This window comes from Rhineura floridana, chromosome 3, assembly GCF_030035675.1.
Source record: "Rhineura floridana isolate rRhiFlo1 chromosome 3, rRhiFlo1.hap2, whole genome shotgun sequence".
Lineage (NCBI taxonomy): Eukaryota > Metazoa > Chordata > Lepidosauria > Squamata > Rhineuridae > Rhineura > Rhineura floridana.
This window is the reverse complement of record NC_084482.1, coordinates 41,335,273-41,362,554: the sequence shown is the minus strand read 5'-3', so window position 1 is coordinate 41,362,554 and position 27,282 is coordinate 41,335,273. Positions and strand designations below refer to the sequence as shown.

The window sequence follows — 27,282 nt, the reverse complement described above, 5'->3', positions numbered from 1 at the left end:
CAGCCATGGGGCCACCGTGGAGACGTTCCTGCCTCTGCCGCTGAAAAGAGCCGCTGGAGCCCCGAGGGAGCCGCTCTGTTGTTTGCCGCTACCCCCTTATTGCCTGCACCTGGGGTGGACCACTCCCACTGCTTCGCCCTCGGTACACCACTGTTAGCAGCATCCTGGAGCAACTGGCAGATCATTTTAGCCTGGGATAGGTATTCATTGATTTGAGGCCCCACCCCTGAATGTTGCATCTGGCCATTTAAAGGGCCAGTGCCTTTACCTGCAGCTGTTGGCTTCCTTTAGGCCCTAGGGTTTCAGGCTGTGGGGATATCTCCCTCAGGGCTCTCCTCCAAGGAGTCAGTGGAGCAATCATTGGAGTATGGTGCCAGAGGTGTCTCTCCAGGGTTCAGGGATGAGATATCGACTCTGGTGGCTGTGACGCTACATGGGACAAACCAGTGGCTCCATCTCCTCTTCTGGGCTGCCATTGCCTTATTCTGAAAGTTCCTAGTTTGGGGCCATGACATTTACATGTATCAGGTGTCATGCCATTCAGATGTCATGTGGTATGACTAACCCAGTTGGAAGTAAACTTGGCCAGGGAAACATGACATTAGCAGTGCTGATGCTTCAGTGCCTTGACAAATGCCCGCAAGGACTATAAAGATTTCCCCAGGGCTGAGTGAAGTGGGAGAGTTATAGAAGAAGATGACTTCTTGTGGGACCTGGTTAGTAGAACGAGTGACAATTTGACCACACACGCTTGCCCAAATGGATCCTAGGGGTCCACAGAGCAGCTCCTGAGCTGGTGTTCTGCCCTCTGAGGTGCAATGAAGCTCAGTGGTAGAGCATCTGCTTCACATACAGAAGATCCCAGGTTCAAACCCCGGCATTTCCAGGTAGGGCTGGGAATTACCCCTGTCTAAAAACCCAGAGAGCCACTGAGCTGGGTAGTACTAAGTTAAATTGACTAATGGTCCAACTTGGTAGAACGCAGCTCCCTGTGTTGCTATTAGGGATGGAATTTGCTTATTGGTGCCGGTTTGATCTCATTACGCCAAACGGGCAGGCGGTTCCATTCTCTGTGCATTTGTTTTCTGCTATCTTCTGCTTTTACCAGTTTGATTTTTTCCCTTGGAGAAAAATAATATTATTGTTAATGTCATTATTAATGTTCTTTCTACCCAGGGCCGGCGCCAGAGCGTGGCCAGGTTGGGCCCTGGCCAAGGCCCCTGGATCCGAAGGGCCCCTCTTTTGGGTGGGTGGGTAGTGTTCCCTTCTGTGATTCACAGCAGTGTCGGCTCCTGACCCTGCCGTGGATCACAAGAGGGAACTCCCAGCCACCCCCCTACTGCCACAAGGCCCGTGACACATTCCTGCATGCCCCACCTACCTCTGCCTTGATGTAAATGCTGGTTGTGCTGTGGGCACAAGCGTGCCATCAACCAAGATGGCAGCCAAGGTTTCCCTAAGGGACTGATGTCCCTGCCACCATCTTGGTTGATGGCAGGGATGCACATACGTAGCATGCATGTATACCATCAACCAAGATGGTGACAGAGCCATCAGTCCCTTAGGGAAGCCTTGGCCGCCATCTTGGTTGATGGCAGGCATGTGCGCATCATTCACCAAGGGAAAGGTAGGTAGGTGGGGCGTACATGTGTGCATGTGGTAGATGGGGCAGGCTGGCGCCAGCCCTGTTCCTACCAGTATTTTTCTTCTTTCTATATGTGGCGTATGTAGAAACAAGGAAAACATTGGTAGGAAGAATTTTAACACCCGATACATAGAGAGTTAGGGGGCTGAAAAAAGGAGCAAGGGGGATGGGAGGGAGACAAAATTGATCATTTTCTCAAGTTGCTTTAGTCGCACTTTGCGCAAGTTGTCCCCCACCAGTGCTGTGCTGGACTCTGTGGCTGCCTCTTGCCCGTCTGCTCCCCCTTCACTCCCTCCCTTCTTGGATCATGTTTTACTCAAGTGGAGGGGAGGGTGGCAGAGAGAGAAAGAAAGAGAAACCAGATGTGGGGGGTGGCAGGGAAGGGAGTGAAACAAGTAGAAGGAGAGAGTTGACACAGATAAACAAGGTTGTTGTCCATTTTGTGAGTTTTTTTTTTTAATCCAGTGTCAGGAAAAGCTGCCAAAGCTCGCTGTACACAGGATTGGTCTGCAAAGTTAATGAATATGTGGACTATAGGGAACTCAGGTGCCAAATTCGAATTTAGTGAAATTCTCTCCCATCCCTAGTTGCTATGATAGGCAAGCCAGGTTTTCCTTAACTATCACAACATAGATGTCCCTGGGAGAATTAAAAATGTCATTTGCTGTCTTTTAATTTGGTTATGGACAATTAAGCACAAAATAATTGCATCTCACATCAGCTATGAACAACATAGACAGATCCACACCATACATTTAAAGCACATGACTTCCCCCAAAGAATCCTGGGAACAGTGGTTACCGCTTCAGAGTCCCAGCACCCTTAACAAACTACAGTTCCCAGGGTTCTTTGAGGGAAGCCATGTGCTTTAAATGTGCTTTAAATATATCAGGTGGATCTGACCCGTGTGTGTTTAATTGCAACTTTTAATCAGATACTAGGGGCCTCACCCCTGCACGCTTTGTGTGCCACCACCACCACCCCAGCTTCTCCCAAACCACCTATGACCCCAGGTGCTCCTAAACCACCCCCATCACCATCCCAGTGCTCCCAATCCTAATGTCTCCCAGCACTCCCAAACCAGCACCCCACCTCTGGTACAGGAATCCTGCTCTCCTTATCTGGTCACAGACAAATTAAGAGTAGATTCTCAATGATTTGTATGAATAGAGAGTGTACACCAGAACCCACTGCAGCCTACATTCCTGTTAGAAGCCAACCATCCTAGGAGCAGTGCTAAAACCTAGAGCCCCTTGTGCTCTTTTTGACATCAGCAGCTCTTGAAGAAAGCTATTCCAGGCTACCTTGCATCAGTCCCAATAATATTGTGCTGATATTTTTAATTATAATCCCCTCTACAAATAGCTGATTGCTGGGAGATTGATGTGCTTTATCAGGGTTTAGCCTTGGAACCTCTTCTCAAGAAAAATGAGCCATGTTTTCCATGCCATCCTTTGGCCTGGGAGGTTTTCCCTCTTGTAAGCTTTTTGAAGGGGAGTGCTTCTGAGCACATACAGAGTGCATTTCCCTCACTACTCTTTGTGTGATTGGAGTTCTTCAAGTCCACAGAGCATTGTTTCCTGGCAGCTTTGTGGTCCCAGATTTCTCATTTTGGAAGTCATTAATCACCATGCAAAATAACTCTAAGCAGGATTATTCTTGCAGCCACTTATGCACTCATTTCATTTTCCTTTTCAGCTCCAGTTTCCCAACCAGTCCTTTCCCAATCAAGTTCTCAAGTAGTGGTGGGGAAGTTATTCAGTTTGCACTGTTATTCCAGTCGTGGAACTCTACCCATACTATATACTCTCTACAGAGGAGGCAAACCTATTAACAGCACAGCGGTTACAGTAAACAGATCAGCAGAGTTTTGGGTCAATGCAACTAACGTGCATGCTCCAGGAGATTATGCTTGTAGTGCTGAAAATGGCCATTCTGTTCCACAACAAAGTACTGGTTTAAACATCACCGTGATAGGTAAGTGACTGATCTCCTTTTTTTAAAAAGGGGTGTTTTGTTTTTAGAATGTTAAACACTTTAATGCCTCTACAGTAAGGATGGAGCACTGGAAGCTGGAGGCCAAATCAGGAGACAAAATCTGTGATCCCCAGCATAGCCTCTGATCTAAAGGACACCCCCTCTCTCACACTATTCTGCACCTCTGCCATTATCTCCTACGCTGACAATTAAGACAAATGAACTAGCTAGCCTCCACTCCTACAGTGTAATTGGAATCATCCATACAGGATGTGGTAGTGCAAATAGTGCCCCCCTTTTTGTCCACACAACAACCCTATGAGGTAGGTTAGGTTGAGGGTGTGTGGTTGGTGAAGGTCAGCCAGTGAATATTGACATAGTAATGGCTAATAACGTGCTCCATCAAAGCATCCCTTGCTGTTCACAATGGGGGAGAAAGAGATTAAAAGAGTCCTTTAGTAGGCAGAGTCAGTGTTGCTGGCCCATTAGCCCTTGCTCTGTTGAAAATATGCCCCTTGCTAGAAATTAAATGCTGGCTCGCATGTTATGGTAATGAGGTGGATCAAACAGAGCAAATGATGGCGTCCACTAAAATTTCTTTTTTGCAGGCAGCTGCCTCCTGGAGTCTTCCATAAGTACAAGCTCTAGTCAGGTGGAACCCTTTGGAATTCTAGCAATACTATTAATCTTGGTTCAAAGTTTTGGAATTAAATAACGTTTCATATGTGAAACAGCTACATTTCTTTTAAAAGTTTGCATTCTGTATTGGGGTTTTCAGTCATTAATGAAAATGTTTGATTAGGGTTTTTTTCTCTCTCTTTAAAAAAGGGGTCAGAATGTTAAACTGAAATGTTAATGACATCAAAGGCCAATTAACGTAAATTGCCCAGAAAACTATAGAAAACCATGAGCTTTGCTATGGCTTTGACCCAACTGCAATTATTTCCAGGAAAAAAACCAATATGCCCCTACAAGGAAGAAAATACAGGACATTGGACTTTTTACCATTGGACAGGGATGGAGAACCTGTGGCCCTCCAGATGTTGTAGACTACAGCTCCCAGCATACCTAACCATTGGCCATGCTAGCAAGTGCTGATGGGAGTCCAACAACCTCTGGAAGGCCACAAGCTCCCCATCCCTGCTATTCAGGGTTTAGACCATTTTGATTCATAGCCTTGAAGTGTGCATTTGTAGGGGTCCAGGCTGCATTCTTATTTGATTTCACAAAGTTCCTGTGATATCTTTGAACTCATAAATAAACACAGAGGTAATAAATAACTAGATAATATTGACAGGAGTTCCTTGCCCTCCATTGCTGGATATAAATGAATTCTACGTATCCATTTATATGACTTCACTTCATCTACTTCCAGTGTTTATAATTCAAGAGAGCCAACGTTTATAATTAAGAAAGCCAGTGTTGTGTGATAGTTAGGGTGTTGGACTATGACTTCCCCACTCAAATCCCCTCTCAGCCATGAAACTTACTGGATGACCTTGGGTAAGTCACAGCCTCTCAGCCTAACCTACCTCCCAGGGTTGTTGTGAGGATCAAATGGGGAGGGGAGAACCATGTACACCACTTTGAGCTCCTTGGAGGGAAGGTGGGATATAAATGTAATAAGTAAGTAAATTGCTATATAGTTAGCATTTCTACTACCAGTGGTTTAGAGTCTGCTGTTAAGTCTTTTCTCTGTACTTTAATCCACAGTTCCAGTTGGTAATATTAACATGACAAGACTTCCAAATGAAGATGTGGAAGATGGCACAGACCTCACACTTTTCTGCACTGTTGGTTCAGGATCTTATCCTATTGAGTTCAACTTTTTTAGAGAAAATAATCCAAAATCCTTGCATAAGGTAACAGAGAAGAAAAAACGCACAGCTGTTTGGCACAGAGTTGGACTCACAAGCCAAGATGGAGGGAAGTACTTTTGCAGAGCTGACAACCAAGCAAAATCACACATAGACAGCAACATGATGATTGTCAGGGGTACGTTCTGCTCATGGATTCGCTGTGCAAAGAGAGAGAGGGGAAAGGGAAGGGCTTGCATAGTAGAGTAGCCAGATGCAAAGGAGGATGAGGCTCATGAATGTTTCATCTGCAGTGTAGACGTAAAGGAGGTCTCTTCCCCAGAAACCCTGGAAATGTAGTTTGGTGAGAGTCCCTTGGAGTCTCCTGCAGAGAATTGTCAGCACTTGCACAAAACTACAGTTCCCAGGATTCTTTTAGGGAATTCATGATATAAGTTTAAGATCTGCCTTACGAATTGTGTAATGTGTGCATTTCAGAAGATGCAGTTTGTCATCCAGTGAAAACTACACCTGATAAAATTCCCTTTTCCACACAACTCATTTCTTTCTAATGGGGTATATCAGTGCTTAGTTACTTAGACAGAATCTGTCAAAACTTTGACAAAAATTTGCCAACAAATATGGAAAAGAAAACAATGGTCCACAGACTGGAAGCATTCAATATACATCCCACTTCCAAAGAAAGGAGATCCCAGGGAATGCAGTAATTATCGAACTATTGCCTGAATATCCCATGCAAGTAAAGTAAGATTCTACAACAAAGGCTCTTCCCATATATGGAGCAAGAAATACCAGATGTCCAAACTGGATTTAGAAAGGTACCAGAGATCATATTGCAAACATACGTTGGATAATGGAACGGACCAAGGAATTTCAGAAGAAAATCACGCTGTGCTTTATAGATTACAGCAAAGCCTTTGACTGTCTAGATCACGAAAAACTGTGGAATGCTTTAAAAGAAATGGGGGTGCCACAGCATCTGATTGTTCTGATGTGCAACCTAGACTTTGGACATGACTCTGGACTAAGATGGAGGTGCGAAAATTGGAGAGAGAAATATAAATGATTTAAGATATGCAGACAATATCATACTACTAGCAGAAACCAGTAATGATATGAAACGAATGCTGATGAAAGTTAAAGAGGAAAGCACAAAAGCAGGACTACAGCTGAACGTCAAGAAGACTAAAGTAATAACAGAAGATTTATGTAACTTCAAAGTTTATAAGGAGGACATTGAACTTCACAGCCATTAACCAAAATGGAGACAATATTCAAGAAATCAGAAGAAGGCTAGGACTGAGGAGGACAGCTATGAGAGAAGTAGAAAAGCTCCTCAAATGCAAAGATGTATTACTGAACACCAAAGTCAGGATCATTCAGACCATGGTATTCCTGACATCTATGTATGAAAGTTGGACAGTGAAAAAAGCGGATAAGAGAAAAATAAACTCATTTAAAATATGGTGTTGGAGGAGACTTTGCAGATACCATGGGCCACAAAAAAGACAAATAATTGGGTGTTAGAACAAAAGACAATAATGCTGGGGGGAAACAGAAGGGAGTGGAAAAAGAGGAAGACCAAACAAGAGATGGATTGATTCCATAAAGGAAGCCACAGACCTGAACTTACAAGATCTGAACAGGGTGGTTTACGACAGATGCTGTTGGAAGTTGCTGATTCATAGGGTTGCCATAAATCATAATCACCTTGAAGGCACATAACACACTTATTAGTGCTTGTAATTAAAATGCAGATTAAAAAAGAGAAATAAAAAGGCCTAGGGTCACCCACAACTGACACCTGACCACTCTGTCCTCATTGCAAAAAAGGAATGAAAAGCTAGGAGCCCACCATTTAAATTCCCCATAATGCTCTGGAGTGACACTATGTCGTGGTCAGTATAGGAACTTAAAAAGGCTCCCAGCTGCCCAGCTCTCATTTAGACCACTGCTACTGTCCATCAAAGCAGAAAGGGGTCAACTAGAGGGCAGTTTGCCAAGGGATCCCTCAAACTTGGAGCCAGCCTTGAAAACATCATTTTTAAAAAGTTCCAAAATAAGACAAGAATGGGGATGGGAGAATGTTATCTTGTCATCACTGATGGCATGGTCACTTCTCATAGTACCAGTGTCAGTTGCATAGACATGCACACCTCTGTGGTTGCATTTCTGGGGATGAAAAGGCTTTGGATTTCAGCTCGTACCTACTGAAGTACCAAGAAAGCCCTGGAATGAATTTGCCAGTGAAAGAAGTGCAACAGGAAACAATAAAAGTGTATATTATAGACAACAAAATGCTTCCATGTCTCTGAAAATGTATTCTCTGCACAATCCCTCCATATGTGTCAATCAGGCTAAGACCAAATGAGCAATATTGCGAATTTCAGAAGTGCATGGTGGAACTCACAATGGATGTCACATGTGGCAGTGAAATGAATTTTATCTTCTTTTGAATCAAGCAAAGACCATTTTTACACTCAGAAGTGGCGTAGCTGTCTTTCCTCCATGGGTCTGTCTCATGCTTCTCTGTAATGTTGGAACGAGGGAGATCATAGGAGGGTTTGACCACAGAACTGCTCCCCAGATCAGTGTTTGGGAGGTGGGGAATGCTAGTACAGGAAGTAACCATTTTGGAAGCTTCTCCCAACATTACCAGTGTGACATGGGATCTGACAGAGCCACTAGAGAGCAGCAAACGTTGTTTGTGCAATCTAAGGGCACCTTCAGACTGTTGATATTTTTTGGGATAGAATTCAATCACATCCTGGTAAATTCACGTTGCACAATTAAGGTTGCTTTGGTGCTCTTGCACAACAAACTGACTTCTCCCCAAATCAGACCTCTTGCAATAAAGAAAGTGATGAGGAAATGCACTGGAGAGTGTGGAACAACATTTGTTTCACTGCGAACAAATCAGAATTAATGCTCAATCGATAGTTGATGTTGTCTAATCCCCACCACCACCAAACAAATCAGGATGAATGCTCAAGTAAGCATGTCATCTGCAACTTAAGCAACTTAAGAACAGTAATGATCTTTTGGGTGGCAATATTTAAATACCTAAGTGGGCTTGCATCCCTAAGTGTCTGAAGAGACTTGTTGCCTACAGTGAGGGACTGGTATTGCAAAAGCAGATAGTGATGTTATACCATGCCTGATACATGATATACTTCCTCCCCCCACCATTTGTAGTTGTTCTGGCTTCATGGAAGAAATGGCTCATTGCAATAATTATCGTGCTGATTCTTCTTGGTGTTACAATTGCTGCTTCCTGGTGGTACTTCCGCAAGAAGGCAAAGGGTAAAATATTTTCTTTCATTTTCAGTTGTTTGGTGAACAGAACAGAAAGTCTTCTATCTATACCTGAGGTGGCTATAGACAACATGTGGTTCTCTAATGTTGTTGAACTACAACTCCCATCATCCTGGACCATTGACCATGCTGGCTAGAGCTGATGGGAGCTGTAGTCTAACAACATTTTCTGGGCTACAGATTAGCCAACCTTACACTCAATATTGCACCCTTGACATTAAGGAGCACCCCACAGGCTTGTGCACTCCCTGCCCTCTCTCTTTCCCGCCCTCCAAAACGCACTCCCTTTCATTTTCTGAGCTAACTATTGTGCAGTGCCTGCATTAGTGCTTTTACCAGCCATTATTAGCTCCAAACTAAAGTTTACAAACCCACATACAACCATGTGTGCAAACTATGGTTTGGAACTAATCTTGGCTATGTCATAATCCTGGAGTTCAGCAGTGACCAAGACACTGATTTGGAGGTAACTGTCATCAGCTTTCCGGTTCCTGGCTCTGAGCCTGTTACTAGTGATTAGGGAACCACTGAAACAGAAGCTGGCTGGCAGGCAGGAACTCATTGGACTAGATGCCATAATACCAGGGCCTGTAGAACCAGAGCCAGGACTTTCATGGGGGCTTTTCCCTGAACTTGGAGAACCAAGTGCCTCCCACACTACCTTACTAGTAATACAATGCAGGGAGTGAACCAGGTGGGAGACCATGGAACATAGGAGAAATGCCTGTATTCAGGCCAGAGGGCTGGCATTTTAAGAAACTCTAGTTCTCCAAAAGGGGTGCAGCCTAGGAGAGGTAGATTGGAGGTAAAGACTCAAAAGGTCTCAGTACATTTCCAGTGCTTGTTGGAGCAAATTGCTAACTAGGAGCTCTTTGTGGTGCTGTAATAAGTGACTGGCCTTGCCTTGTGGGCTCCTCCACAGGACCAGAACAAGTCAACGTAGTCAAATGCTGATCAAACATAATGTTGTAATAATGCTTTGCCCTGTTTGGATGATCAAGTTTGGAGATCAGGCAATATTATGACTATTTTACAGTGTGAGTTTATGCAAGCAGCATATCAATTGATACTAATTTCTGATTATCCAAATATTTTAAGGTGGCTTTTTGGACAGTTATTGCTTTGGACTGCAAAAGGGGGAAAGTTGTATATATAAAAATAATGTAGAAAATAATATTTTGAACGACTGCATCATATTGCTTTTATTTGAAGAGTTTTTTTAATGGAGGCAAATTTGCAAATACCAACTGAAATTAGCAATTTCTTGAGATGGGCTTTAAACCTTGCCTAGTGCTATTCTGATGAAAATACCAATTTTCTGCTTAAAACTTCTGGTACTTTTGATTGTTAGAGTAGGACATACTCATACACTGAGGTTTGTGAAAATGGTTAATGTGCATCTCTAAATGATGCCTGTCATTTCTTAATTTAAATATCTTATTTATATTTGTGATAGTTTACAAATAATATTCATGTAGCTTGTCCCTGTTTACCACTGTACATATTCATATTGTACACAAAACTTTGTAGGTTAATAACCACCAACTGTTGTGGTTAACAACCACAGACCAAAGCCTCAAGAATTCTTCATTCAGCAGTGGAGCAACAACATGTACACTAGCGCTGTTTGCTTGTTCATTTATTTGCACAATTGTCTTTTCATATATGCAGTTTAGTAATTTACTGTTGTTCTTGTTCGGTATTATAAAAATACACACAGAAATAGGAACTAATTTGGCTGGTCCTATTTCTTAGCAGAGTTGTAAAAATACAAGCAGCAGAATGAGAATATAAACCAGCCCCACCTTTCTCTATATAAATAACAACAGACGCAATCTTCTTAGATAAAAGAAAAGAATGTTTACTCACGACCTCATATGTTTAGAAGAACATAGGCTTTAGCTTGGAAGAAAGAAAAGTAGGAAGCTCAGTCTATCTTAGTCTTTGGTAATGGATGCCCTCAGAGAGAGCATCTGTGCCATGCCGCCTCCCTCAGAGGTAGGAAGATCAGCAATAGAGGATATTCAAAAATCCCCCAGGGCAAAGGAGAAGGAAGTCAGGTAACTAAACCCCACCCATTAGGAAGTTACATCATGGTGAACAGGTACATGGGATATTCCCCAAATATCCCTTAAAGTGACCATGCAATATTTGTTTACTCCAACAGTTTTTTCCCCTTATGAAGGTAAAGGCAGTCCAATGGAGTTGACTAGGTAGGTTGGATTTTTTACTACTGAGATATTTCTAATAAATATGGTGACGACATATCCCTGATGCTGTCCTATGTGTAAGTGTGGGGGAAGGTCTGCAAGGGGCATCTGCTACCGTTTACTTAACTCCTCCATGTGATCAGAGACCTTGCTTTAACAGGATTACCGATCACACAAGGTATTCTACTCAAGTGAATGCCAGTAGAAGCCCCTTGCGGTTCTTTCCAACACAACACGGAGAAGATCAGAGACTGGGAGGTGGGCGGGTGCAATGCACACAAGGATGTTGAAGGAGTGAGGGTAGCACGCTTCCATACTTTGAGTGTTTGAATGCCTGAACGTGACTTGCGTTGTTTTACTTATGTGTCATTTATCTGCACAGTTTGTCTGCTATGGAAATGGTAAATCTAATCGAAGCAGATACTGGTGTTAAAAATGTTGGACATTTCAAGAAACAAAACAGCATTTTGTCACTGGTGTGCTATCATTTGCCTATTTATTTATTTATTGCATTTATATACTGCCTTCTGCCAAGGCACCCAAGGTAGTTTTCAGATATTCAAAGTATTAAAACAACTACATTATATAAGATGTAAAGTTGGCCTGGAGGGAGGGCTGGGCAGGAGGGGGCAGTCTCACTGGCTCCCTCCCCAGAGGGCAGATGGTGCCCTGCAATGGCAAAAATCCAAGCTTAGTGTTCTAGTGAAGGCTATGTAGTGTCTTCTTGTGCCTATCGGACCTTACCTTAGTTGCAACCTACAACCTGATTGACTGTAGTCTTTTACAACGAGGCACCCTGGGGAAAGTACTATGTCTCAACAACCCAAGCAAACAAATTAGTTGGTTTCCAGTTGATTATTTTGCTTTTGGATTCTTAGTATTTTTATTGTGTTTTGTGAGCCATCTTAGAGGCACCACTGGGGCCTCCCCAAATGACACAAATATTTTTATAAATATATGTTTATAGGAATAATTCAGCTTTTTATTGTTTAGTAACTCTGAGACTCTTGTGATTTTACATTTCCAAGGAAAAGTGGCTCACCCAAGTCCAGCCAACCTAGGCTATAATTGTCAGGGGCCTGGAAAATGCGGGGTGGGGAGTAAGTGGGCTGGCCATCAAAGGGTACCTCTAAGGATGCTTTCATACATCTGTGAAACAGCTTTGTGTCCTAGAAGTATCTGTGGACACTCATTTTTATTTATATTGCATGTCCTCAATGCCACACCAGAATTATATTTCTGAGGTCATGGATAAGAGTGACTGAGATTTTTAAATATGAACTTCTATTGCCAAAATGCCAGTGCTTCATACATTTTTCTTTGTTCTGTTTTCTTTTTTAGTTCTACAGCAGCAACCAATTCAATGGGTGAGAAGCTGACATCACAGCAGAATAATGAAGGGGATTTCTATTATGGTAGCTTATGGTTAATAACTTTATTTATAGATGTCTACTTCACATTCTTTTCTTTTCCTTACTAAAACCTCAGAAACTCCACCTTTAAGTCGGGCCATTTTGCAGACCTGGCCCAAGTGAATGATTCTTATTCACACAGCCAAAGGGTTTTGCTTTTCACTTGAAATAGGCTTTGATAAGTACTGTAACATACTGCATGGGAGCATGGGCAGCAACCTTTATCATTTATGTATTATATTTATATCCCATCTTTTCATTCAAGGAGCTCATGGTGACTTGCATGGTTCTCCACTTCTTTTTGTCCTCGCAACCCTGTGAGGTAGGTTAGGCAGAGAGAGAAATTGATCTGAGGTCCCCCAGTAAGCTTCATTGCTGAGTGGGAATTTGAATCTGGCTCTTCCCAGACCTAGTCTGGCTCTCTAAAGCAGATTATCATAGAAGGGTTTGGCTGAACCTCAGGAAAACTACAAAATTGAAATGATGCCATTTGTAAAGGGCTTAACACCCATTTTTACTAACTTTAAACTCCTGCATACATGCAGTCCTGAAAACATGAAAGTAGAACTACAGCTCCCATCATCCCAAGTGGGAAATGCCAGTGACTAAAAATGATGTGAGTTGAAGTTAAATCTCCATGATCCCAGGTAGAAGACGACCCTACAACAGTGTTTCTCAACTGGTGTGCCTCCAGATGTTGTTGGACCACAACTCCCATCAGCCTCAGGCAGCATTGCCAATGGTCAGGAAAGATGGGAATTGTGGTCCAACAACATCTGGAGGCACACCGGTTGAGAAACACTGCCCTACAGCATCAGTAGACTACAAGTGTCTTCTGCAGCTTTCAAAGAAATGTAGGTGAAGTAGGAGAGTCTCACATGGACTTCCTTTATCCAAGCAGATGCTCTAGCTGCAGTTTATTTTAATTAAGTGATTGATTGATTATTTGATTTATATCCCGCCCTTCCTCCTTATAGTTGGCAACTGTAGAACCTGCTATGCCATCCTGGCATCCAAGCAGGGATAGAGGAGCAATTAGATTCAGTTCAAATTTAAAGGTGAACCTACCTAATTTGCACTTTTCAAAACAGTACTGTACACAAACTGAAGCACAGCCATCCTTTGAAATTTGCCCTTCTCCAAATTTTCCAATGCACTTCTCCAGACAAGTAATATGTACAAAAATGCATATACCAGGGTAAAGTCTGCATAAAAATGCATATATTAGTGAAAATAATATGCAAAAATGCATTATATTAGGGGAAACTTCTTTGCAAAAATGTGTACGTTAGACAAAAGTATATAAAATTGTGTATAAGGAGAAATTCACACAAAAATGGTGATGAATTTTCATGGTGCCTGATATCTAGAAGCCGCTGGTTTCAGAGTAAACAATTGTCAGCAGTAACTTTTGATACCGTTTCCCACGCTATCCTCTTGGACCGCCTGCAGAGGTTAGGAGTGGGGGGCACTGTATTGCAGTGGTTCCATTCCTTCCTCTCTGGGAGATACCAAAGAGTAGCACTGGAGGAGGAGGTTTCGGATCCCTGGCCTCTCACTTGTGGGGTGCCACAGGATTCGATCCTCTCTCCAATGCTTTTTAATATCTATATAAAGCCGCTGGGAGCAATTATCAGGAGATTTGGGCTGCAGTGTCATCAGTATGCGGATGACACGCAGCTCTATCTCTCATTTAAATCTTCACCAAGGTTGGCTGTGGAAACCCTGTCCAAGTGTCTGGAGTCGGTGAGTGGCTGGATGGGAAGGAATAAGCTGAAGCTGAATCGTAACAAAACCGAGGTGCTGTTTGTGGGAGACAAGGGTGGGCTGGGAGATATAGACCTGGTGCTTAACGGGGTACGTTTGCCCCTGAAAGACCAGGTCCGTAGCCTGGGGGTCATTCTTGACTCCCAGCTGTCCATGGAGGCTCAAGTTTCGGCTGTGAGCCGGGCAGCTCTGTATCAACTCCATCTGATACGGAGGCTACGCCCCTACCTTCCCAATCATCTGCTCCCACCGGTGGTACATGCCCTGATCACCACTCGCCTAGACTACTGTAATGCGCTCTACGTGGGGTTACCCTTGAAAACGGTTCTGAAGTTACAGCTGGTACAGAATGCGGTGGCGCATCTGATCGCAGGCAGCCGCCGGTGAGATCACATCACTCCTGTGTTGAAGGAGTTGCATTGGTTACCGGTTGTGTACCGAGCCCAATTCAAGATGTTGGTCTTAACCTTTAAAACCCTATACGGTTGTGGCCCAGCTTATCTGAAGGAGCGCCTCCAGCATCGACAGGGATGCCGCTCAACAAGATCAGCCTCAGAAGTCCTTCTCTGGATCCCACCGGTTAAAACAGCTAGACTGGTGAGGACTAGAGAGAGGGCCTTCTCAATAGTGGCCCCCACCCTGTGGAACTCTCTCCCAAATGATCTACGCCATGCCCTGTCTATAATGAGCTTCCGCCGGACCCTGAAGACCTGGCTTTTCAGGCAGGCTTTTGGGACGGGTTAAGTTTGTACTGTTTTTAAATTTTTAATTGTTTTAGTTACTGTTTTATCTGTACGTCGCTCAGAGTGGCTGGACAACCAGCCAGATGGGCGACTAATAAATTTAATAATAAATAAAAAATAAAATAAATAAACTAGGATTTTGCTGGTTTCAAATGTCAAAGTGAGCCACAGTTATTGCTGAACAAGAAAGGGAGAGGCAAAAGAAGGACTGCACAAGCATGAGGAGGGTGTGAGCTTGCTGGACACTCTCAGTTGGGAAATGCATTGTGTGAACTAGACACCTAAGTGTGATGTTCAGACATACTTAGTTGAGCATAACACTTGTATACCTGTGTGACTTGTCTTTGTGTGCTCCTAAAAGTGGAGTCTAGGCCTGTTAAAATGAGACCCAGTAATATCAAGTTTGTCAAATCTTAGCAGTCACATTCTGTTTAAGTGAAAGCACAAAGAGTTGCCATTAGGCAATTAGTTCAGTTTGAGCAAAGTAGTTACTAAGAGGCAAACCAATAGAACCAGGGGAGTTAATCAAACAGCAGGAGGTATGAAAGAGGAATAACCATCAGTGGAGCATGCTAAAGAGCATAGCTCGAGAGTCAAGCAAGGAGCCTGATTCTGGCTGGGAACAATTAGAGTAGGTCAGGGTAAGCAAGGTTCAAGGATGGGTCTGTCCTGTAACTCTGGTGTCTGAAGTGCAGCCTGCAAAGGGCAAAACCCCCAGTTTAAGACCTGCTACATGTGATCATACAAATATTATGCTTAAAGGGGAGACATAACTGTTTTTTAAACTGCTGCTAATTAATTTGTCAGTTGTTGTCTTAGTTTTATTTTACTTTTTTACATTTTAGGGTCCGTTTATAATGAAAATGGTGAAAATAACCACATAAAATCAAAAGAAGATAATCAAGGTAACTTCTCGGTTTTCATTTCCATGTTCATTTCTAACTTTCAAGAGATTACAATTCACTGAGGATTTGAACAGGGAATCTATTTCTTCTAGCTCAGAGTGGTTTCATTCTGCTTGTATATATTTTCCAGGGATAAATTTCAAAATGCATTGAATTTGCATGGATAAAACTTGGATTTTGATAATGAAAAGATGCCACAAAGACCAGTCAGTCTTGTTTCAATTTTACAAAAAGATTTTGAAATAGACAATCCTGTTCAAATATTTTGGAGGGACCTTTGTATCATCACCCACTTCTTTGTTATCCCTGCTTTGCCATCACTTGACATTCTGAAATGGCAAGCAGACGTACAACTATTTCCACTACCTACAAGCAAAACCCCTCTGCAGCAAGGCAAACCTTCACCTTCCATTACATGTACTATTGATCGGCACAGGGTCAATAGTATACTATGACTGAGCATAGCAGATAAGCAAATACATTTTTAATGGCCAGATATATGTCCACAGTGTTTTATACTGACTTCTGATAAGCAAGTGGAAAAGGTGAAGTTAGCTGTTTTCAAATTTTACTAGATTCTACAGGCCTTGGATTCCACTAGGCACTGACAACACCTTACTGGTATAGACAATGCTGCTTATATGAGTGCAGTGGGGGGTTTGCATTGTGTGTGTGTATGGGACTCACATTTTTCTTCACAGGGAACTTTCCTCCTATGTAAATTGCAGGTGTGGGCCCCCCAATCTGGACTGGAGCCACAGCAGGGGGTAATTGGTTAAAGCTCTCCTCCCCCACATGCTAGGGTCCCAATCCAGACTGGAGGGACTGCACTGCTTGGCTTGCCCTAGAAAAGCTAGGTTTTCTGTTTCACTACTTTAAAATTAGCTTAACTGTTGTTCATATCTCCCACTCAAAGAAATCTTAAGCTCAGCCTCATGCTAATCAACAAGCAATTTTAAACAGAGCATTGTTGAATGGATTAACATATGCAGATTAGAATTTTTAAAATATAAATACATATCCAGTGGGAGAGGTAACAATTGGGCTCCTTCTTGGAGGAAGGGCGGGAAACAAACAAACAAATCTAATTGCAAGATTTCAGACATGGCTCATTCACGTGTTGCCTCTTTAGTGATCCTAGACAATTTATTTGAAGGATGAGATATGTATTTTAAAATAAAATGTAATATTAAAGGTTTATTTAAGACTGCCGCTTCTTGTTTCAGAACCCCAAATAAAAGGGGAGATTCTGCTGAAGAGGAGTACAGGTCAATGTAGGTTGGATTCTCCTCCTCTTCCTTTCCACATATACATGGGAGAAGCCAGCCCCTATGGGTCTCTCCAGCTCTAGGTCTGTTCTGGTCAGTGGTAGAGGGAGAATTTACTGCTTTTTGTTGGGGTTCCAAAACAGGTGGAGAAAAATTCAAATGTATGAATCGTAGATGTAGCATACACAAGGTTTGTTTTTGTTCCTCATTGAAATCAGTGGGGGGTATGACTGGTTTCCTCCAATGACAGCAAAAATCAGGCCCCTCAGCAAGTTCAGAGCACAATGCAAAGAAACATCTTCTTGCTATTTTTGGGGCAGGACCTGACCTTGAGAATTCAGAGGTGGAATATACTGAAGTGGAAGTATCGGTTCCTGACCCTTACAGAGGTAACTAAATAGCTGACTTATGCAATTATATATAGCAGGAATAGCAGTGGACCTCCCTACTGAGTGATGTCAGTGGTAGTTTTCCAAATCATTTCAGAAGTAGGTTTAGATCTTAAAACTATCATTCCACCCTAGTAAACAGGATGAAATAAAGCCTCTGCTTCAAGAACCAGCAGGTGTTTCTTCTAACTTGTTTATACATAAATATGTCCCATTGTTTCACTCATGTGAGGCACAATAGCCATCTGCCTATGGTTAGAAGCCTGGAAAGGACATCAGGAGCATGCAATTCTACTCCTGGCCCTTGATGTATCAGCTGCCCTTCCATCCACAGATGCATGCAAAGAGCAGGAGTGTATAAGATATAGCCCCCCCCCCAAAAAAGAGTGCCTCTAGACAACTGATGCTTTTGAAAAATGAAAGGGTTGTGAGCCAGGCCTCCTGCTATAGGCAAAGCCAAAAATCCCACCCTAAAAAAAAAAGTGGGGGAGAGACATGGTAGCTTTATTATGCATTCCCAGGTAATGTAGACAGAGTTGTGTGTTCAGGTGCCTTTTTGTGAATGGCTTTCCTCATTCCTCAGAGTTGACTTCTAGCACAACAAGCGATGGAACAATCTGTCAGTTTTGATTCTCTCCGTTTCTTATTTTTCCATTGTTAAATTCAGTTGTCCACATTTATGCAGCATTTTGCTATTTTGTAAAAAAATTCTCATGAAAATTCTTCAGCATTTTAGTGTGAATTTCTCCTGCTTAAACACGTTTTATATGCAGTTTTGACTAACATGCACATTTTTGCAAGCAATTTCTCCTAATATAATACGTTTTGTATGTTATTTTCACTAATATGCTCATTTTTATGCACACTTTCCTCTAATATATGCATTTTTCTAAACATACTTTGGCTGGAGAACTGCATTGCAGATGGCTATATTTTGATTCTCATTGTTTCAGAAATTGCAAATTTTATAAATTCTGCTTTAAATGCGAACCAAATTTCTCCCCCATTCCTAAGCACAGCTCATTTCATAGCCAGAGAGATAAAATTGCCATTCTTCATTCTAACCATGCAGTAGCAATACTATGTTGCATATTTGTCCTTGTGTTGCATATGGCTAATTAAGTGAATCCAAAAATGAGCAGCCATGCAAAATTGCTGTCTATCTCTAGACCTGCTCCAGGTGGCAATGTAGTTAGGTGTGCCAGTGAAACAACATGCAGTCAGACTAATGTGTTCCAGGATTTTGAACATTGCTGAGGAGCATCTCTCTAATTGCACAGTCCTTCCTTTGAAACCCTGAATATTCCCTAACATCTGAAATGTTTCTACTTTCTGCTATCTGGATGACTGTGGCTGCTGTCTCTTTATCCTGGAACTTATTCAAAGGTGGAATGCAACATTTATATTACCTATTTGCAACTAGTCCCTCTTGGCTCAGAGGCTTTGCAGCACAGCTACGTGGGCTACCAATTTAGACTATATGGACGCAATGTTGGAGGACTTAATCACTGACTGTGTGTGGACTTTAGTTATGTTACTTTTCAATTGGACTTGCAGTGTGATCCTAGCAGAGTTAGACCTAAGCCAAATGAAATCATAGTTCAGCAGCCTATGTTATGAACAATTTAGGCAGGATTGTGCCCAGTTAGACTTAGCTTCAGCTAGTGCTCTGTGCATATAAAAATCTCTAGCCTCGCCCATGCTGAGCTTTCAATGCACTGCAAGGAACTGTGATGACCTCATAGGATATTTTAAACATAAGGCCTTACAAGGTTAAAGATCCTCTGAGCATGACATGCCAACACATTTCCTTTTTCAATAGAGCTAGCTTGAATATCTCACTCCCAGACTGAGGGTAAAATTCCAGTCATTTTGTAGGCTTATCAGATTGGCGGAGCCATTTAAATAACAGTTGGCTAGTTACTTAATTTTTTAAAAAAATCCTATGTATATGGCATTAAGGAATGGTCTAACTGGTGGTAGTCCTTGTGCCACAATATAATCATTAGATGGTTTATTGATTAGTTTTACTTGGTAACATTAGCCTGTGTCTGGTGTCATACTAACTTTTATCCCGGTGGGCACAGCAGCACACTGTGGTGTTTGTGCCTGGGAGAGAAGGTACCTATATGACCAGCTCAGTGTCACCCACACAATATTTTGAGCAGAAACATTACTTGGCAGGGGATTAATTGCCTGAATCAAGGGTGCTGCTTTTTAGCAGACGTCCTTGGCAAACCATCAGGAGGAAGAAACAGGACAGTAGAGACAATGTCCTGCCTTACTTTGACTCAGACAGACATGAAGAAAAAAATAAGTGGTATTCTTGCCAGTCTCAAATGTTTAGGCAGATGTATGCTGGTAAACATAAGAAATATCTGAACCAAATATAGAATGGCTGAACAGAAGGGTATGGTTAATGGTATGTTTTTAAAAACAAACACACAAACTTCTTGAAATGGTTAGCGCTAGAGGTTCAGCATAACTCTTTCATAGAGTATTGTTACGTATCTTTGTGGCCTACTCCAGCACTTCAGCCAGGCAGATTATTTTCCAGAGAAGGCAGTGATCCAATTTATGAAACCAGCAGATATTTTGTCAGCTACACATGCCAGTTCTTTCCCATAACTCTTTTCACAGCCCTTCTCCTCAGGATCACTCCTTAGATCAGCCTTTCCCAACCAGTGTGCCTCCAGATGTTGTTGGACCACAACTCCCATCAGCCTCAGCCAGCATTGCCAATGGCTGAGGCTGGTGGGAGTTGTGGTCCAACAACATCTGGAGGCACACTGGTTGGGAAAGTCTGCCTTAGATATATCTACACACACAGACATCGCTACCTTCAATTTTCTAGGACATTCTCTGACCTTGCAGGCCACCTCGTCCCACACTTTCCTCCCATTAGGAGCTGCCTCCTTGACTTAGTTGCACCAGGAGTATCTGGTCGGCTGCCACTGCAGTGCCAGCTTCCTGACAATGATGTTGCTGCCACTTACTGGGATGGGGCGGGGCACACTGGCAGCAAGATTGGGATGGTACAGGTAGGAGCTCCAGCTTGCCTCTGCTAGTGTACCTGCACTTCCCCAACTTTGCTACTGTCTTGTGTCATCACTGTAAGTGCGAATAATTAAGTGGTAAATAAATGTCTTAAATAAATAAGCAAGCTGCAGCGGTGCTGCTGTCAGGAGGCCAGCTCTGCAGCCCTGCCCCAGTGTTACACTATAAAAAGGATTAGCTAAGTAGTAGGAAAATTACTGAGGTATGTCTCAGTAATTTTTATATCAGAATGCTAAATTTCACCTTGGTTATGGAGAAACATTACATCTGTTCATAGTGCAGGGTGTGGCCAGATGGTAAGGACCATTTTTTCAATTGGTAGCCATGTTTTTTATGTGCCTGTTTCTTCTGAAATGCTGCCAGAAAGTAATTGATTCTATATTGATACATTCCCCAGCTCCTATAACAGAGAAGACTGAAACAGTTTATACTGAAATCAGAAAAGCTTCTAATGGTAAGTAAGCTAGTAGAAAAGATCCAGGTGGCATTTTTGTATGTAAATACTGTCTTTTGAGGAAGAAAGCATTAACAATGAGTTCATTTGGAAACTTATAGAACTGTGATTAACAGAGCAATCCAAAAACCCTTTATCCTAGGCTACAGGGAGGGAGCTAGATTAGGCAGAGGTATCTCCCCATTCAACTCTCCCAACTAAGCTGGCTGTCTGCTGCTGATCTCCCCCATCTGCCAGCTAACCATGCTGGTGGGTAGGAGGCCTCCTAGCAGGATCTCCACTGGCAGGAGCCAGCAGAAACCCCCAAAACAGGGTGTTCTGATGGTGGGGAGGGAGCAAGGCTGAGCTGGCCTGGAATCTGCTGGATCCCAAGTCAATCTCACTGTTGTCAGGTCATGACATCTGGGCCCCAGCTGGGCCCATTCACTGTGTCTTTCTTCCCCGCCCTTCCCACACAGACACCTTCTGTTGTGGCAGCAGTGAGTAGGAGGACTGCATATATGGTGATGGCCCTGCTGCTTTGCAAAGCCTTGCCGGTGAATGGGTGAGTGTGATAGGGCTGAGGTAGAAATTCGATGCAGGTTGCATTTAAGGCTGAATTTATCAACTTTGCACTTTCCAAAACAATATGAGAACCAAAACACAGCCATCTTTTGAAATTTGCACTTATCTGAAGTTTGTGATGTAGTTCTTCAACCAAGCAAGTTTACAAAAATGCATATATTAGGGGAAAGTGTGCACAAAATGAATATATTGGTGGAAGCAACATACAAAAATGCATTATATTATGAGAATGCTTGCAAAAATGTGTACATTACATTCAGGACTGCACAAAAATGTATTTAGTGGGAGAAATTTGCACTAAAATGCTGAAGAGTTTTCATGAGGATTTTTTTTAAAAAAATGCAAATTGCTGCAGAAATGTGGAGAACCAAATTTAAGATTAGAAGAATGAGAAACTGAGGGGACCAAAATGGACAGGTTATTCCATCCCTAGAGTAGGGAGGTTAGGATTGCCCCCTAAAGCAATCGGTAAAAGGGTCTTATTTAAATGTTATTCTCTTAAATCAACATGTTGGCTAGGCATGTCAGTGCATCATGAAATAAGTCTTCCCATCCCTGGTGTATTCTCTCCTGGTGTATTATCATTCCCCCAGTCATTCTCTGTGAATCATTGCTGCCCTGGCCTCCTTTGGGAGGAAGGGTGGGACAAAAAATTAATAACTAAATAAATAAAACTCCTTCTTCATGAGTACAGTGACTCCCATAAATGTATTTGTAATGATTTGTAGATAAGCCTTACACTGTCTCCCTATTTCCTTTCCTTATCCGGCAAAAACTTCTTATGCTTTTTCTCCTCTCTTTTAGTTACATTATTCTAATCCTACCAAAATGCCTGTCACTCAGATGAGTGGGGAGTGGCAAGAAGGCCCATATATTGCTAGGCCCTCCCAGAGATATGCATTGCACCTCCTCTCCCTCTGGAATCCCCAGCAATAGAGGCTGGAACACTATACCAGGAATAATGGTCTTGTCACCTGTACCCAAACAAAGGCTCAGTGCTTTGTTTCCCCATAGGAGCGAATGGCAACCATTCGCTTACATGGGAAAATCTAAAGAGGTCCATCAGTGAATATGTTGGAATGGGAACTGAAACTGAAGGGGGGGCACAAAGGGATTAGTGATGACCACAGTGTCTGGAGCAGGGGCACCCTCCCTTCCATTGTATCACAGATTCCACTGTGTCCCATAGAATTCAGTGGGGGCCACTGAGAACCAAACCTGCCCCTGTCTGCATAGCCTAGGGATGGGGGAGAAATTCAATTCATCATTTAAAGGTGAACCTTCCTAATTTACACATACTGAAACAATCTGGAAAATGAAACGCAGCCATCCTTCAAAAGCTGCATTTCTCCAAACGTTCCAAGGCAGTTCTCCAGTAACATAATGTGTACAAAAATGCACACACTAGGGTAAAATGTATATAAAAATGCATATACTGGTGAAAATAACATACAAAATGCATTACATTCAGGAATATTGCTTTGGAACAATGGGTGTTTTAGACAAGATTGCATATAAAAATGTGTATATTAGGAAAAAGTCTCACTAAAATGTTGATGAATGTTCATGAGGTTTTTTAAATTGCAAACTGTTGTTGAACTGTGGAGAAACTGAGAGAAACCTAAATGGACAGATTAGCCCATCCCCAGTATAGCCCCTTCATCTGCTGAGGTCACTCTGGGATTCATTTCTTGCTTGTGCTGTAGTACAACAAACAGGCTACATCCAGGAACCAACTATAAGCTTTTCAGATGCATATGCCAGTGCAAACTTTTAGGGGAGGGTGTGTGAAGAAATGTTATTGAGCATTAAATTCTCTTTTTTTTTTTTCAATAATTTTTATTCAAATTTTCATAAAACATACAAGACGAAATCATAAAACATTCAAAGACAAAAAACAAAATCAAAAATAGTTAAACAAAAAAAAAAAATAAAAAATAAAAATAAAAATAAAAATAAAAAATAAAGAGTAAAATATTGACTTCCCATTTGTCAAAGATCAGATCAGTTATAAGTCTATAATATATAACAATCCTGTCTCTTAAGTCATATTATAAAATCACTTTCCTCCAATAGTTATCTTACTTAATCATCAAATCTCATAAACATTACTTTATTCTTTCCACAAAAAGTCAAAGAGAGGTTTCAATTCTTTAAGAAATATATCTATCAATTTTTTTTTTCCAGATAAGCATATCGATTAATCCATCTCATTACTAATTATGATAATCTTATTGTCATAACCATAGTCAAAATAAACATTTCAATTAATCCATCACATCAGAATCTGTTAGGTTCAGTAATTTCAGTGCCATTGTTCTATTATCCCTATTAGTTCCATTTTCCATCTTCCATCTTCAGTAGTCTTGTTAAGTCCAGTAATTTCAGTATCCAATCTTCCATTATCAGTATTCCATAATAATCTTGCTGTCAAAGCCATAGTCATATAGTAAGAGTCTGATGGGAATTACCTCTATCCCAAATATTTTCTTGCCATCCATTCTGAATAGGTTGCTGAAATACTGCTGTAAAATCATATCTCTGTTCTTTTTTTCAAAATACACTGGGTCATCTCTTGAAAGTTTTTCCATTGTCACATGGCTGCAGTTAATTCCATAGATTTTCTCTATATTGGGCTCCATCACGTCATTCCAGTCCAGAAGATTATCCATGCCATTGATAACTTTATCTCTAGAATCTTCATTAATTTCTTCAGAGATAACATTGAGTTCCAAACAATAGATTTTATTTCTAAAGTCCATAGACTCCAAATCTTTTTCCTGTTCCACGTTTGTTCCAATCTCCGGGGTCTCCTCTCTCACAGGGACCCCTGTTCCAGTCTCCAGGGTCTCCTCTCTCACAGGGACCCCTGTTCCAGTCTCCAGGGTCTCCTCTCTCACAAGGACCCCTATGTCTTTAATCTCCTGTGTCTCCAAACAATAGATTTTATTTCTAAAGTCCATAGACTCCAAATCTTTTTCCTGTTCCACGTTTGTTCCAATCTCCGGGGTCTCCTCTCTCACAGGGACCCCTATATCTTTAATCTCCTGCGTCATTTTACTCAATTCAATTTTCAACTCCTTACAACCCTGTCGCAGGTTTTGTTTCGTTATCTCAATCTCATCCATTATTTTCTGAAACATAGTTATTTCCAAATTCTCAGCCACTTTCTTAATTGCCATTTTAAAAGAAAAATATAGGAAAACCACTTCTTATTTCAGCAACAATTGGGTTAATACTCCAAACTTGGTGACATCACAGTATAAACAGAGCAGACAGCCTTATCTCTCCATAGTTAAGTAAACAAAATGCAGTTCCCAGGATCGAAACAATTAATGGCAGTCGTCAGAAAACAGATTCGTCAAAATAAAATAGACCAAAAAGAGAGTAGTCTCAGACAATATAATATTCTTCAAAATAAAAATCTGGAATAGAAATCCCTCTTCTGTGTATATCTTTAGAATGCAAATCCAGGACAGCTTTTTGCAACAAAAACAGAGATAAGCTATTAATTAGTGCGTAGCAGAGAGAAGTTATGGCTCCCCAGTGAGATGTCAAAAACCGATCAATCTGGCAAATCTCTTTTAAACAGCAACAATTTAAGTCAAGTAAAAGAAAAATATAGAAAGAAGGGTGCTTGCCTGTTAGTGCGTTCTCTCTTAGAAGATAAGATAAACGTTCGCTTTATCAGATAGAGCTTGCTGTTAAAAATCCGTCCCACCTTCGTCGGCTGGACCTCGTCCCATAAATTAATGAGATCTGGTCGTCCCAACAAAAATAGGCTTTGAGGTTAATCTCTTCGTTTCTCCCTACCCGGGAGAAGTTTAATCAGTCAAAAAAAAAAGAAAAAACTGACTGATATATCTGAATAAGCTTCTTTTGAGGCAGGAGCCCGTCTCAAAAGCAGGCACAGGCTAAGTCACCCTTCCCGGAAGTCCAGCATTAAATTCTCATAAGGCTGCAAAGAACTGAAGCTGAGTTTTCAGGGGCCTGGGCCTAACCTTGGCAAATGTATCTCTCAACTTCTGGAAGTGTAATCTTCAGCTCTTCTATATATTAGTTTATACCAGAGGTCTAGATCTTAGGAAAATAAACATTTTTCTCCTTTGTACCCTATTAGTTGGAAAAGCAGAAGTTGCTATATTTTCCACAATAAATCTCCTTATGGGAGGCTTATAGTAGAAAAAACTTATAGTAAATAAACATTTTATATTATTAAGTTTGTCAACTCAAGTGAGTTTGAGAAGGGCATGCATTACTTAAATCCCTTTTAATTTAAATCAATACTTTGTTGTAGAGCAGGAAGTCCAGTGAAATGAGATTCGATTAAAAGTGTGGGCAGGATTAGGCTGACAATAAACAAGCACCCCTTAATCTTGCATTCCACCTTCTCTCCTGCACATACCCGGCTACAGCTTCAGTTATTTTTGGAAATGTAATAACAGTGTATTGTTCTAATTGTGTCTGCTTTTCCTGACTGATACACAGGAAAAGTGTTTCAAACAGATAAGCAGTGCATCACACAACAGCAAAGCCATTTTGGAGGCTTATTGCATTACTTACTGAAACATAACTATGTTGACTTTGTATATGGAGATGATTATTGATAGCATTTACGTAGAAGCACACACCCAGATGAGGCATGGCTTTGGAGCTCATAAAGAAGGTGGATGCCACAAAAATGGGGGTGACTAAATTTCCTGGCTTTTGAGCCACATTTAAAACTCTTCCAGCCTCAGGCAGTACAGGGAATCTCGAACATTCTATCGCTTTTTAGAGTGTAACCAAGAAACAGAAACCAGGGCAGAGATATGCAGATTATTGATTTCATCACATTTCTATCCTGTCTTTCTTCTGTTATGAAACCCAAGGGTGCTGTAAATGTGATTCCCAGTTGGGCCTCTCTCCCATCCAGGCACTGACCAGACCTACGCCTGCATAGATTCAGCAAGGTGGTGGCCTCATGTGCCTTCACATCATTTTGTTAGAATATGAGCAGAAAGCAAGTCTTGCTCCCAAGTGTATGCCTTTATTTTCTCCTTTAGAAGTACGACTGTCTGGAATACCTATGGGGAAGACTAAAGAGCTGCACTTGGGGGCAGTGCTGCAGTATGCATCTGGAGGGGACCAAAACCTGAATGATCCAGCCATCTGCAGTAGGAAACAGTAGCCCTCCTTCTTCTTCTTGAAAGCACCTCCCAGAGTATTCCCACCTCATCAGCAGAAGCAGTTCATCAGGTAGGGCAGAGCAGGTAGACTAGCTTCCTGGCAGGTCACTATTGCTTCCTTGGAGGGCAAGGCAGTAGGGAGGATAGCGTGGTACAAATGGACCAGTAGTGCACCTCACCTCTCCCTCCCAGTAAGCATCAGTGACCCACCTGCTGGAAAGTTAGTGTAATGGCTCCATCCCACCTGGTGAGCCACTTGACTTGTATTCCTACAGGAAGAAGTGATTCATGCCTGTGAACTTCACTGTATTTAGTTCCTTCCTTCCTCCCCATCACCACATCTGTGAGCCTTTTTCTATTGTGGTGCCTAGAATATTGTCTGCCAAAAGACAAACTGTTTGAAGCTGGGTCTCCATTGCCTACTTTTACATGGATTATGGTCCTGAGAGCATTTTCGAAGTGTGTGTGTGGGGGGGTTGTTTTTATGCACTTTTAACCTAATGCTGCTTCTGACTTATTTTATTTGCTCTTATTATGTGTTACATTGTTTCTGTAGTTGGGTTATTGTATTTTTGATGTTGTAATCCACCT

At 41.9% G+C, this 27,282-nt stretch overlaps 1 protein-coding gene and 1 long non-coding RNA gene across 9 annotated transcripts in view; one reads left to right on the top strand and one right to left on the bottom strand.

Annotated features, from left to right (window-relative positions):
* The window catches only part of LOC133379725 (uncharacterized), a 56,524-nt gene extending 45,790 nt beyond the window's left edge, over window positions 1-10,734 (bottom strand). Inside the window, exon 1 of the long non-coding RNA XR_009761248.1 lies at window positions 10,624-10,734. This is a non-coding gene — a long non-coding RNA (uncharacterized LOC133379725). The remainder of the gene's footprint in view (window positions 1-10,623) is intronic.
* PECAM1 (platelet and endothelial cell adhesion molecule 1) overlaps window positions 1-27,282 on the top strand; it is a 73,614-nt gene that overhangs the window by 27,998 nt on the left and 18,334 nt on the right. For 3 of the 8 annotated variants that reach the window (XM_061615526.1, XM_061615527.1, XM_061615525.1), the window contains exons 7-14: window positions 3,344-3,622; window positions 5,336-5,617; window positions 8,635-8,742; window positions 10,922-10,967; window positions 12,306-12,379; window positions 15,732-15,791; window positions 17,380-17,448; window positions 20,903-20,959. In XM_061615526.1, coding sequence (XP_061471510.1) covers window positions 3,344-3,622; window positions 5,336-5,617; window positions 8,635-8,742; window positions 10,922-10,967; window positions 12,306-12,379; window positions 15,732-15,791; window positions 17,380-17,448; window positions 20,903-20,959 — 975 coding nt within the window. Of the gene's footprint in view, window positions 1-3,343; window positions 3,623-5,335; window positions 5,618-8,634; window positions 8,743-10,921; window positions 10,968-12,305; window positions 12,380-15,731; window positions 15,792-17,379; window positions 17,449-20,902; window positions 20,960-26,568; window positions 26,882-27,282 lie in introns of those variants that run through there. The other 5 variants (XM_061615528.1, XM_061615529.1, XM_061615530.1 and 2 more) reach the window with 3 other exon arrangements.